Source organism: Aspergillus steynii (genome assembly GCF_002849105.1).
Source record: "Aspergillus steynii IBT 23096 chromosome Unknown P170scaffold_5, whole genome shotgun sequence".
Lineage (NCBI taxonomy): Eukaryota > Fungi > Ascomycota > Eurotiomycetes > Eurotiales > Aspergillaceae > Aspergillus > Aspergillus steynii.
In genome coordinates, this window is record NW_020194402.1 from 1,590,150 (window position 1) to 1,601,851 (window position 11,702).

The 11,702-nt window shown below is 54.8% G+C and overlaps 5 protein-coding genes across 5 annotated transcripts; 2 read left to right on the forward strand and 3 right to left on the reverse strand.

Annotated features, from left to right (window-relative positions):
• Positions 1-1,237: 1,237 nt before the first annotated feature.
• Positions 1,238-2,095, forward strand: P170DRAFT_447808 (triose-phosphate isomerase; the record flags this gene model as incomplete). Its single annotated transcript, XM_024850920.1, has 1 exon — positions 1,238-2,095. One exon carries the CDS (start codon positions 1,238-1,240, stop codon positions 2,093-2,095), a length of 858 nt encoding a protein of 285 aa, XP_024703288.1.
• A 374-nt stretch (positions 2,096-2,469) lies between these two features.
• On the reverse strand, positions 2,470-4,602 carry P170DRAFT_437696 (dihydroorotate dehydrogenase 2). The gene is made up of 3 exons (XM_024849425.1): positions 4,500-4,602; positions 3,779-4,259; positions 2,470-3,722 (listed from the first exon to the last, which is right to left on the reverse strand). Exons 2-3 carry the CDS (start codon positions 4,241-4,243, stop codon positions 2,577-2,579), a joined length of 1,611 nt encoding a protein of 536 aa, XP_024703289.1. The 5' UTR covers positions 4,244-4,259; positions 4,500-4,602; the 3' UTR covers positions 2,470-2,576.
• A 253-nt stretch (positions 4,603-4,855) lies between these two features.
• On the reverse strand, positions 4,856-7,107 carry P170DRAFT_410461 (uncharacterized protein). Its single transcript, XM_024846848.1, has 3 exons — positions 6,981-7,107; positions 6,583-6,909; positions 4,856-6,516 (listed from the first exon to the last, which is right to left on the reverse strand). Exons 2-3 carry the CDS (start codon positions 6,845-6,847, stop codon positions 5,267-5,269), a joined length of 1,515 nt encoding a protein of 504 aa, XP_024703290.1. The 5' UTR covers positions 6,848-6,909; positions 6,981-7,107; the 3' UTR covers positions 4,856-5,266.
• Positions 7,108-7,351: 244 nt separating this feature from the next.
• On the reverse strand, positions 7,352-10,148 carry P170DRAFT_437698 (putative chromatin remodeling complex subunit (Arp8)). The gene is made up of 4 exons (XM_024849426.1): positions 9,903-10,148; positions 9,754-9,832; positions 9,238-9,646; positions 7,352-9,162 (listed from the first exon to the last, which is right to left on the reverse strand). Exons 1-4 carry the CDS (start codon positions 9,943-9,945, stop codon positions 7,531-7,533), a joined length of 2,163 nt encoding a protein of 720 aa, XP_024703291.1. The 5' UTR covers positions 9,946-10,148; the 3' UTR covers positions 7,352-7,530.
• Positions 10,149-10,323: 175 nt separating this feature from the next.
• Positions 10,324-11,659, forward strand: P170DRAFT_437700 (ADP-ribosylation factor family protein). The gene is made up of 5 exons (XM_024849427.1): positions 10,324-10,570; positions 10,635-10,673; positions 10,768-10,851; positions 10,933-11,256; positions 11,315-11,659. Exons 1-5 carry the CDS (start codon positions 10,496-10,498, stop codon positions 11,339-11,341), a joined length of 549 nt encoding a protein of 182 aa, XP_024703292.1. The 5' UTR covers positions 10,324-10,495; the 3' UTR covers positions 11,342-11,659.
• The last annotated feature ends 43 nt before the right edge of the window (positions 11,660-11,702 follow it).

Genomic DNA, 11,702 nt, shown 5'->3' on the forward strand with positions numbered 1-11,702 from the left:
GATAACGAAGAGGTGGTCAACGGATATGATTCCTGGAAGTGGAGCTTGTTTGTGAGGGGCCAATGGGCGGATGGCTTGGACAGCGTCTAGGGTCGGAGACTAATTATCTGGCTGGCTGGTATCAAACCGGTTTGCGGATGTGTCTGGATGACTGGACCGTGGGCGCCGATCTCATTCACCATGGTGTGCAGGGGACAGCATAGCGGGCGGTACGTGTTCTGCATGAGGCTTTTCCCGTCCTATGAGATGGACGACGAGGACGACAGCGAAGCTCACCGACGGCCTGAGGACGCAGGCGCGATCAGGTGATCTGCCCGGTTTGCTGCAAACCCAATTTGGCTTCACCTGGCGATTTCTCAAGAATGGGCGTAGCGTAACCTGTGTGGTTTAGTGATCTCATTATCACAAATGCCCTCAGAACCGGTTCTTGACTCCTCTCTCTGAGTGTCCTGTCCGCACACTCTCTGGCCGTAACCCGGCAGCCTGGCATGTCCGGATTGGGCCTTCCGATGCTATACTCCTGATTGGAGGCGCTAGGCCGGATGCAGGCAGTCCGCGCAGCCGGGGCCCACTGCCTCTCCCTGATTGGCGGGTGACAAGGTGGAAGGTCGAGACGTTTGGGACTGGTTTCTCAGGCACCTCCTCGCTTGAGTTGCTTCGAATGGACGCGATGACAACCCCTCCGCGGGGTCCTTCTGGCTCGGCCTTTCTCTGCGCGTCTTTGGCTTCATTCTCGATGTCACCTCGACGTCCCCCTGCCCGTGTGGTCCTCCAGTAACCGCATGGACATACCACTAGTTTTCTCCAGGTTTTCGCCTGTCGCTCCACTTATCACATCCAATCAGTGACTTCACGCTCCGGGGATGCATTTCGCGTGGGCCGATCTCCCTTCTGGTCTCCTTCGTTCTCTCCACCTTCCCCGTCCAAATCTCGACCGAGTCTTTCTCGTGTCGCCCGTCTTCTGAATCTGGATGGTCGCAGCACTAGCGCCGCGGCTTTCCTCGACCCTCTTGGCTGTCAGTTACACCGTCTTCTCTCCATTGAGTCGGTCTGGTATTCTGGGGAATTTGCCCACCCCGCCATCAATAACTCCTTAGTCCTGACACGAGACTTTGTTCCGGTCCCGAGGTGACTTCCTATCGTTCTCACTCCCCCAAAGCCAACCCAATCCAGAAACATACGCCGTGAGAAAGCAAAAGCAACAGACCGTCAGCGTGATCCAATCACATCGGCAACCATGGCGTCCCGGCAATCCTATCCCGTTCTACCCAAGAACTTACTCATCATCTCGCTGAAGATGTACTTCACCCCATCCCGCACCCTCGAGTACCTCCGCGCCCTGCTGGCCCCCGAGAATGATATTGTCCGCCCCCAGAACCGATCTAAACTGCTACTCGCCCTAATCCCCGACTTCCTGACCATCTACCCTTGCAATGAAATCATCCGGAACTACGAATCCTCCACGCTCGACACCACCACCTCCCCCGCATCCTCCTCGCTCCCCCCCCCCTTCCTGCTCGGCGCCCAGGACTGCTTCTGGGAGCCGCTCGGCGCCTACACCGGCGAAGTTTCCCCGCAAGCGCTGAGCAGCATGGGCGTCTCCATCGTCGAGCTGGGCCACGCCGAACGCCGCTCCATCTTCGGCGAGACGGACCACCAAACCGCCCGCAAGGCTGCCGCGGCCTGTGCGCACGCCATGGTGCCCCTCGTCTGTATTGGCGAGATTACGGCCCCGGGCGCCGTGGCGTCGGAGGCCGTTGGTTTGGCTGTCCGGGAGTGCGAGGTCCAGGTGCGCGCCGTGCTGGCGGCCATCCCGTCCGACGCCCCCGTCATCTTCGCCTACGAGCCTGTCTGGGCCATTGGGCAGCCTGTTCCCGCCGGTGTCGACCACATCGCCGCCGTGGTGCAGGGCATCAAGACGGTCGTCGGCAGTCGGGAGGGCGAGGTGCGCATTCTATACGGCGGCAGCGCGGGGCCCGGGCTGTGGGGGCCCGGGGGTCTGGGGAAGGCCGTCGACGGTATGTTCTTGGGTCGGTTTGCGCACGAGGTCGAGGGCGTGCAGAAGGTCGTGCGAGAGGTCGAGGAGACTCTGTGATCCCTCCTGTTCATGCCATGTCATGTTGTGTCAATGCATGAGTTACTGCAGATACGCATGCGGACGGTCGAATATGAAGAGCGAGTTGCATGACGTTGGGGGGGATACTAATTTCGGGCTTCTATCATTCTCGGGATCTTTGCCTTTTAGTTCTGCATCAACCTATGACTGACGACGATGCATGATGATTTCATGAGGCGTTCGAGTTTCATTTATTTAGCACCTGTAATCTGCAAGCCCTACGGCCTAGTCAACGCCACCTACACAGATGGCTTTTGAGGGCTGAGTCTGTTGTTCTTGGAATGGTAAATATTGGCATTTGCTTGACCAATGGGACATTTTGGGACATAAGAATGATTGGATTGCACGACTGCATCGAATATCCTTCTGTAGACAATAGTACTATGCGATAGAATATCATGGGAAACGTTATGTACAGATAACCCCTTGCTTTTGATCTGGTCTGGCGATAGACAACCGTTTAATCCTTCTTCAGCTGTCGTTCCTCGCGCATCTCCTGCTTCACGCGGGTCACGGTGCCCACGCCGCCATACACGATGCCGGTATACATCATCGCCACCGAGGCACCGGCGTTCAGAGCCGCCTGGGCCTGCGCGCCGGTGGTGATGCCGCCGGACGCGAAGATGACCTTGCGCGGGAACTGCGCGGCAACGCTGGGCGGATCCACGGGGGGCACGTTCTCCGCGTCGGGCTCGGCCTGGGTAACGCGCGCGGTTTCTGCCTGCGCAACTCCGGCCAGCTCCGGCGTCACGGGCGTGTCGTCCAGCAGCGCCCGGTAGCGAGCCACCAGGGCCACGGTGCGGTCGAAGAGCTGCGGGCCCGAGTATCCGCCCGTCTCCTTGAGCGTGGTTTGCTCCTTGGCCGGCAGAGCGATGCTCTTGGGCAGGGGCTCCGGACGACGGTTGGTCGTGTTTCCCACGATGACGCCGTCGACACCCGAGCCCCAGACGGCCTCGCAGATACCCGAGACCTGTTCGTCGGCGTCTTCGTCCGGGCTGACCTTGACCATCACGAAGGGCTTGGTCGCGCGGTCGACGCCCTTGGCGGCTCCCACGACGGCTTTCAGGATGGCCGTCAGAGGCGCGGTGGCCTGGAGGTCACGCAGACCGGGGGTGTTGGGGCTGGACACGTTCACGACCAGGATATCGGCGTACTTGGCGAGGCGGTCGACGCAGTAGACGTAGTCCCGCTTGACGGCTTCGATGTCCGAGTCGGGCGTGGCCTTGTTCTTGGCCACCTGCACGGCCAAGAGCTTACCGGGAAGAAGACTGCCGGGGGGAACACTGGCCTCCCCGTTCAAGACCCGCTCCACGGCTTGCTCATGCAGCCCGAATCCCTGCGAGTAGGCGAAGTCACGCACTCGCTGCTCCAGGATCGCGGCCATGTGATCTGCTCCCTTCGAGTTAAGTCCGTACCGGTTGATCATAGCCTTCTGCGAGGGGAGTCGGAACACGCGGGGGCGGGGGTTGCCATCCTGCGGCAACGGCGTGGTACCGCCGACTTCGACGATGGCAGGCCCGGTTGCGAACAGCGGATCGGGGACTTCGGCATGCTTGTCCAGACCACCGGAGATACCAATGGGGTTGGCGAGTGTGTATCCGAAGACCTAGATCAGATTAGCCGACCACACCTCAACTAGAGGATAGTAAAGACATAACTAACCTCGGTCGACAAAGCACCATCTCCATCCAGGTTTCCACGCTCTCGGGGGTGCAGTCCAAACTGGTACAGCGTCTTCAAGGTATCCACCCCAAGGTGATGAGCATCCTCCGCATCGGGGTATAGGAGTCGGATCAGCGGAACCACACCGTAGCGGTGCACGCTGGCTCTCGTATCCGTGCCATACACATAGCCAACCAAAAGTGTCAGAGCCAAAGACGTGCCGAGCACGATTCTCCGGGATCCGCGGCCGGCTTTCTTAGGCGCCTCCTTCGCGGTCTCCTTCACGGTCTCCGCGGCCGCGTCGGCGGTGCCGGCGGCCTTGGTGGTAGTCGTGTCGGAGGCATATCTAACGACACCTTGCTGATTGCGCCAGATCGACGGACGCTGTGCGCAGCGGAAGGACGGCAATGCGCGGGCCCGGGGCCCTGCAGACCTCCAGGCTAACGCGACTGAGCTTGCGACCATATTGATTGGAGTTGGCCTAAAGAATGCTCGTCAGCTGCGTGGTTCCATTGTACCTGCGTTTAATTGCAATTGATGAATGTGTAATAGTACAGGCGGAATGTAACTTCCAAACATGAACTATACATTAAAATCCATCAATTGCTCAATGGTCAATCGTGCCTCCAAGACGGCCATAAATCGGCCCCTCTCGGTAAAGGTGCTGTCCGATGACGACGTCGCGAAGATGCAAGACATAGTGAACGCATGCGCAACTTACCCACAAGAATTGGAGAATCAATTAATTTCCGGCAATTGAGGTTTGCGCCACAGGCATCCCCAAGTAAATCAAGCAGTCAATCCGCACGGGGACGTCACTCGAGGATGTTGCAGGGTCGTCGAAGACATTCCGCCGGTTTGTTTCTTGCGTCAACGCATGCGGCGGGCGGTCGGAGATTCATCTGGCAGAATGACAATGATATTCCGAGCGGTGTGTTAGGGCATCTTCCCCATTCGACTGCAAAGAAGCAGTAGGGTGTCTACGGAGTGCTTGTGCTCGAGTTCTCACGACCAAGCCCATTACTCGTTTAGACTATACTTGTCTGATATGATAGATGCAGATTGCATTGCACATGTCTAGATTCAAGCAGCGCTGGTCTTTTTTTCTAGACTATTGCCAACACTGCCAACTGCCTATTGCATACAAGAAGAAAAAAAAAAGAACAAAACGGCCCAACCAGAAATTCTCGCTAAATGAAACTCCATTTCCATTCATGCCACTCAACGCCTGCTGTGTTGCTAGCAGCCTCGACCGAAGGCGGGCTGGCTCGGTCCCAACTGCATGCAGCGTGCCCAGGAACCTGCACCGGACCAAGGAAAGATGGGTGAGAAGAACAATAGATTCCAGCGTCTCGGAGCAAAGCCACATAAGAGGGTATGAGGATGTGCAAATTATGGTAATATAAGATCAGAAGTATACAAGGTGATGATCGTAATCCAGAATCACTGCCACGGAAGAGAGGTAACTAACCCTCAGGCCCAATGCATTCACTCGTCGTCGTCACTCATCCTGTCTGCCTCACCAGGTGCGTCCTGATCTGCTGATTGCTGATCAACACTGTGCTCGCGATCGTCTGCCTCGGCGTGTTCCTGAGGCGACTCGGCTTCGTCGGCGACGCCCTCCGGTGGTGGCGGCATGGTTTTCGCGAACTTAGGATCCATAGCTGCCCTGTGCAACCCTCGTTTGTACACTTCGGCCTCATCTGGGTCGCGAACGGCCACTTGAATTTGATCGACCTGATCCTCCTTGGTCTTCGGGCGCGTAGGGGCCAGACCAGCTTGGGCAATGGTACGGGCTCGCTCGGGCTTGAGGCGTGTCTTTCCAAGGATCGGGTAATAAAAGGCCGCTTTTTGCTTGCCTTGCTGCTCTTCATTGGCATTGGACGGATCGAAAAGAGTCAGTGCGACGTCTTTTTGCTTCTGATCGTTGCCAAGCGTTTGGGCGCTAGTTGCATAGGTACGCACGCGATCATATCGGTGGAATTTGGTGTTGTCGGCGCTCTCGTGAGCGTAAAGAGCTTCGTTGTCCCGCTCGGGGTTTGTCATGCGTAAGCTCGCAAGGACGTTCTTGGCTGATTCCTTGCTGGCTAAGAACAGGTCGTAATCCCAAGGAACAGGGCCGGGGTCGGGGTATAGACTGGGATTCGTCTTGTGCAGCGCTGCTTTTGTGGAATGTTCCTGGCAGACGCGCTCCTCTGGCGCAGACGGCAGCAAAACGGCAGCATCCATCCGCTTATCTCGCTTTCCAGAAACGTCTTGGACAGGCGCTTTGTCAAACTTGAATTGGACGAAGCCTCCAGGGTCTGGGAATCCCTCCAGGTCGGGAAGAAGCGGGAAGAAGCCAACGGGCTTCAGCTTGGGGTTACTGGGATGTACTGGATGAGCCCACGCATCATGTTCGAGTTTCGTCGGATTGTGGCCTTTGATCCTGCTCGGTGTATCTTCTCCAGAATGTTTACTCTCCGGGTATGCAACATCGAATCCCTTCTGGATGTACTTCTTGATGTAGATGGGATCATCTTGAGACATTTTCGTCTTCTCGTCTTGAAGAGACTTGGATCTGATGGGCGTAACCTTGGGTCCATCAGGGGCGCGAATGCCCGCCGAGATGTATTGCGTGCGACGAAGAAAGCTGACATTTGTGTTCTTGGGCGCCGGGTTTCTCAGCTGGTCCAGCGTCATCAGAAGAGGTAAATCAGCGGGATCAATCGGGTCGGGGTTCTCGGGAGCCATGATGGCTAGTGTAATGCATCCGTATTAGCGCGATATCCCCACCAAATTACTGTCAATGTTGAGATACGTACCACTTTCGTCGCCCAAATGAAGACCAGGGATACCGACTAGGTCAATCGGCATACCACCTTCCGCATCCACATCAATGTTCGGCTCCTCGCGTCTCGCAAGGTTGGAAGCAAATCCCGGAGTGAGAAATCGGTCTAGGCCCTCGTGCGGAATATCCAGAAACTTGGGAGGCATGTCCGGAGGAGGTAGGTCATTGCGATAGCGGGTCGAGGCGATATACTCCTGGTGAAAGCCCCCGGAGGAGCCACCATCCTTAGATTTCGACATTTCGGCTGCAACGATACTGAATCTACCGAGCTTAGGGGAATCTGTCGCCGGCGGAGTGCACACTATAAGCGAAACAAGCTCATGTTAGCAATAGCTCTTGCATCTGCGTTGCGACGATTTCTCATAAACTCACATGGACTGGTGAGGAACAAAGAAGGAATGTCAGAGTCAGAGATTAAAGACCCGGTCGAGTCCGAGGATATGGAAACGACCGGTGCGAGTCCTTAAAATAAAATAATGAATGGGTTAGAAAGATCTTGGAGACCAGCCTCTCAGAAACAATCGGAAGACAAACTTGGGGTTCGCGGGCTCATTCTGCACTGCTTCACCGCCTGAAACTGGGAGTTTAGCGCTGTCAGGTGATGGTCCACAAAGGAAGTTATCCACAGCATAGCCAGGCTGATTATGTCATATTTATGTTTGCACAAGACTCGACCATGAATTGCTCATGTCTTCACACTCTAAGAACATTGCCGTTTGATTAAAAGAAGTGCCATCCAATAGACCTAGTAGTGGTTTGAGTAGAGGTTTTGAAGCGCCTTTCCATAAATTCCAAATTGATCAATCATTCGCCTAGGAGTACAATGCGTTTCAATAGTAAGGGATCTCATAACGTCAAATATTATCATATAAAGAACACAGGGGCAAAGTGGTGCCCAGAAGCCATAGGGATGTGCCCCATATCAGTAAGCCCACATGCACTTGTAGGCCATCAACCTATGGCCCAGCCGGTCATACTCCAGCTGCCCGATCCAGCTGTCATTCGTGCCATTCAGTTTGCCAAAGATGCTGGCTCCTTTCCAGACAACTACTTGCGGATCGAGGTCTCGGGGCGGGGTTCCAATCATGATCTCTTTGGCAAACCCAGGTCGAAGAGTCTGAAGCCGCTCCTCGAGGAAGGAGTGAAAGCCGTTGATCTGGCTGCCTCCTCCCACAAGCATGATGCCACCGAGGAAGTCACGCATTTTACGTTCATCCGACCGAGCCGCGTGGGCGATGGAAGTGAGGATTGCGTTGTCCAGTGGATAAACGGGGAGAATGTCATCACGCTCTTCGACTGCCGGTGCCCGTGGATGCGACACGTTCTGCGTTTGCCCGCCGGCAACGGGGGTGCCAGCACCTCCAGCTTGAGGGGTGCCAACGGCTTCGGGGACAGGGGAGCCGGCCACAGAGGATCGAGGAGTGGCATCTAGCTCTTGCACACGACTGAGCGCATTGACCTGTTGAGAGCGACTTGGCGTTGATTGCACATCCAATGTGTTAGGCTGGCTCTCGCCGTTGGGTTGGCTGGGAGATGGAGGAGCAAGGGCGGTTAATATTTCGGACTGAGCTCCAGATGACGGATCATTCGGTTGTCCATCATATATGTCGACCGAGCGGGATATCAAATTCCTTCTGCCTTTGAGTTTCAGGGTATTATCGAAAATCTCCGGCTGGAAGTAACCCATTGGGGCCAGATGTATCTCATCATATGCCTTGAACGTGTATTTGCTGGTATCTTGACCGGACACACGGAGATGGAAATCATAGACCTGAACGGAGACACTGGCTTCGTTCATGGTACAGATATTCTTCTTCAGCTCCTCGGCTAGCAAGAAGTCATATCGGCGCCATAGATTTATCTCGGCGTAGGGGAAATGGTCGTAGAGCATCATCTTGACGAAAGTCTCGGTGACATCGGATCCGCCATATTTCAGATTCACCCGGGAATTTTCAATACACATCCCTTCCTCCACGCAGCAGATCGATGTCTTCTGGGCGCCGATATCGACCACGCAGGCTGACGTAAAACCGGCGCCGAAGGTAGCTGCCAGACTTTCTTGGATGAAACACGTGCGCGCAAAGGCGAACTCCCTCATCAGCATCTCCAGGACCTGAGACACATATGATTTCTCGTAAAGATCCGGGATGACGAATACGCACGAGTACTGGGGCCATTCCTTTTTGCTTGTAAGGCCGAGCTGGGTTTTAATTGCCTCTTCCAGAATCAACGAGATGTCCAAGAACATGAGTCTTTTGCTTTCGTAGTCTCTCTCATTGCACCACCCGTATCTCATCGGCCAGCACAGCTTATAGCGAGGCTTGGAGGCATCCGGTATCCTCAGGGCATCCTGGCCCGCGATATATTCCGGCGCCGGTTCGGGGAGTTCTGTCCACTCAATACGCGAGGGGTCGTTGTGCTCCGAGATGGTCTCCGGTACCGTCCTCCGATTGTAATTGATCACCATTTCCTTCGAATTCGGAAGAGTTCGGCGCTTGTTCTGACGCATATGGGCCTTGAGGTCTGCGGACATTGTGGTGTACTGCGAGGCAAACTGTATTCAACGACAAGGTCAGTAACTGGGTCTTCAGTATTGTGCACAGGGGACTGTTAATGCTAGGCAACAAACCTCCGGACCAAACATCTTCTCTGGCTCCATCTCAGAGCCATCATCTAGTTTCAGCCTTTTGGGATAAGGCTCATCCCGATCTTCCGATTCGCTTGTCGCGGCTTTCCGCGCAATCACCATCGGGACGGTCTTTGGTAAAGCGTCGCTGGAGAGACCAATTCGCAAGTTCTGGCTGCCGACGTGTATCACAATCACCTTCGAACCAATCGCTTCGGCGCTAGACTCCTCCGAGTCTTCCATATTCGCGTCGCCATCCACATCCGCTTCCGTCTCGGGGAGACCTAGGTCGTTCGCTTTAGACATGGCAAGGGCACGATCCCGGTCTTTGGCGTTTTTGGCCATCCGATTCCGCGTCTCTTCATTTTGCAGTCTGAATGCCAGATATTGATCGTCGCGCTTGAGGTAGTCTCTGTAGGCAGAGAAGGTGATTTGTTAGCGTATGAAATTTTTTAGGAAGCGGAGTAAGCGACTTTCCAGGATAGCCTCCGGCAACCGAAGATCAGACCTGTCACATACGTATAGTAGTTCTTTTGGTTGATCGGGGGGATCTGAGGCCAGTTCGACAGCTCCATATTGTTATCCGTCCTTTCGAGGCCTAAGTGAAAACGGAGGTTAGGACCTGGGCGACACCCCCTAGGAGAGAGATGAATCAACAATAACCATACCTTCATCCCGAAGGAGGGCCTTTCCGGACTTTTTGCCAACCATGGTGTGCAGAGACGGTCAGGAATCAAATTGCCGGGTGTCCCTGTGTAGCGGCCAATGGAGGAAATGGGAAGAGGACGGCGAATGCAGGCAGCGGAGAGAGAGCGGGTGAGTGGACGTGCAATGGACCCTCCAGTGGGTTGACGAAGGGCGTCGTTTCGGGGGGCAGCGCGAGGAGAGACGACGAGCGCAGGTGAAGCCTTTTCTTGGGATCCCCGTCAATGGACAAGCTTGGGCCAAACTGATCGGCACTGCGGGCCAATGGTTGCCACCAGGGGATTTAGTCAGCTCTTGTGCTCTCTCGTGTCGTCTCGACAGATGGATGATTTTCATTCCAGAATCCTGAATATCCAAGCACTTCTCCCTTTTCCCTGGAAGAAACCCCCCAGCGCCGTGTCGACGTCCGCCGGAGTCATCTCGCTCTTGTCCGGACTCCATTCCAGCCTCTCCTTCACCGCTCTCTGTTTGCCTGAGACCGCAACGTCGTCATCGTCTCCTTCCGTCGCCCTCTGACCTTCGCTCCCTTCCCTCTTTCTTTGTTCCAAGCACAGTCATGGGTGGCTCGTTATCGCGTCTCTGGTCCTTCTTCTGGTCCAAAAAGGAAATCCGGATTCTGATTCTGGGCCTCGTACGTGATCTCTGAATTCTGGTCTTTTGCGGCTGTTCGGGACTAATCCAACCGCCCTGTATAGGATAATGCCGGGAAAACGACGCTTCTCTACAGACTGAAGGTAACCACGAGATCACTTCTCCTTCCCTTGTGCCGTCTCTATGTCCCTATTAGTCGCGGAATAGCATGCTAACCAACGCCGCTTGTTTTGATAGATCGGCGAAGTTGTCACTACGATACCCACGATTGGTTTTAACGTCGAGTCGGTGACCTATAGAAATTTGAATTTTAACGTTTGGGTATGGACATCTCCGTGGGCGTTTTTGGGGCCCTGTGTGGGAAGGAGGGAGAACCCTTGCTGATCACTGTTTCTATTTTAGGATCTCGGAGGCCAAACATCCATCCGTCCCTACTGGCGATGCTACTATGCCAACACCGCCGCCGTCGTGTTTGTGATCGACTCTACAGATATTGAACGACTGGGTACGGCGGCAGACGAGCTTGCGGCCATGCTGAACGAGGAGGAGCTCCGCGACGCGGCCTTGTTGGTCTTTGCCAACAAGCAAGACCAGCCGGGTGCCAAGGGAGCGGGAGAGATCTCGGAGGCCTTGAAGCTGGGTGAGCTGCGAGATCGGAACTGGAGTATCGTGGCATGCTCTGCGATCGACGGCAAGGGCCTGAATGAGGGAATGGACTGGTTGGTGGTAAGTATTCGTTCCTCGCTGGGTGGCTCCTCCAGGCACTGATCTCCGTTTCCCGCAGCAAACTCTTCAATCGGAAAACGCATAAGCGCTGGCGTCGTTGTGTGGTGCGATAGATTCTACTCGATATATTCTTCACCTCTTTTATGACGGACTCGGACATTTGGGGGTCTCCCGGCTTGGGGGCGCCTTGTTTTCATCGCATTTCTTCTATTTATTTTTTCTATTAACATCTTTTCTCACGGCCCTGTTTTGGAAGACAGAGTTCATGTCGTTTCTACTGTATACCTTTTTTTTTTTCTTTTTTGACTGGACGTTTGGAAGACTTAGCATAATATCCTAATTGATTGATTGATGGTGAACTCCGATGCCTGTCAGAACTCATCACCAGAAGATATACTTATTATACTACGTGGAAGACTAACTCGATCCAGTAAGCCCAGTGTCGT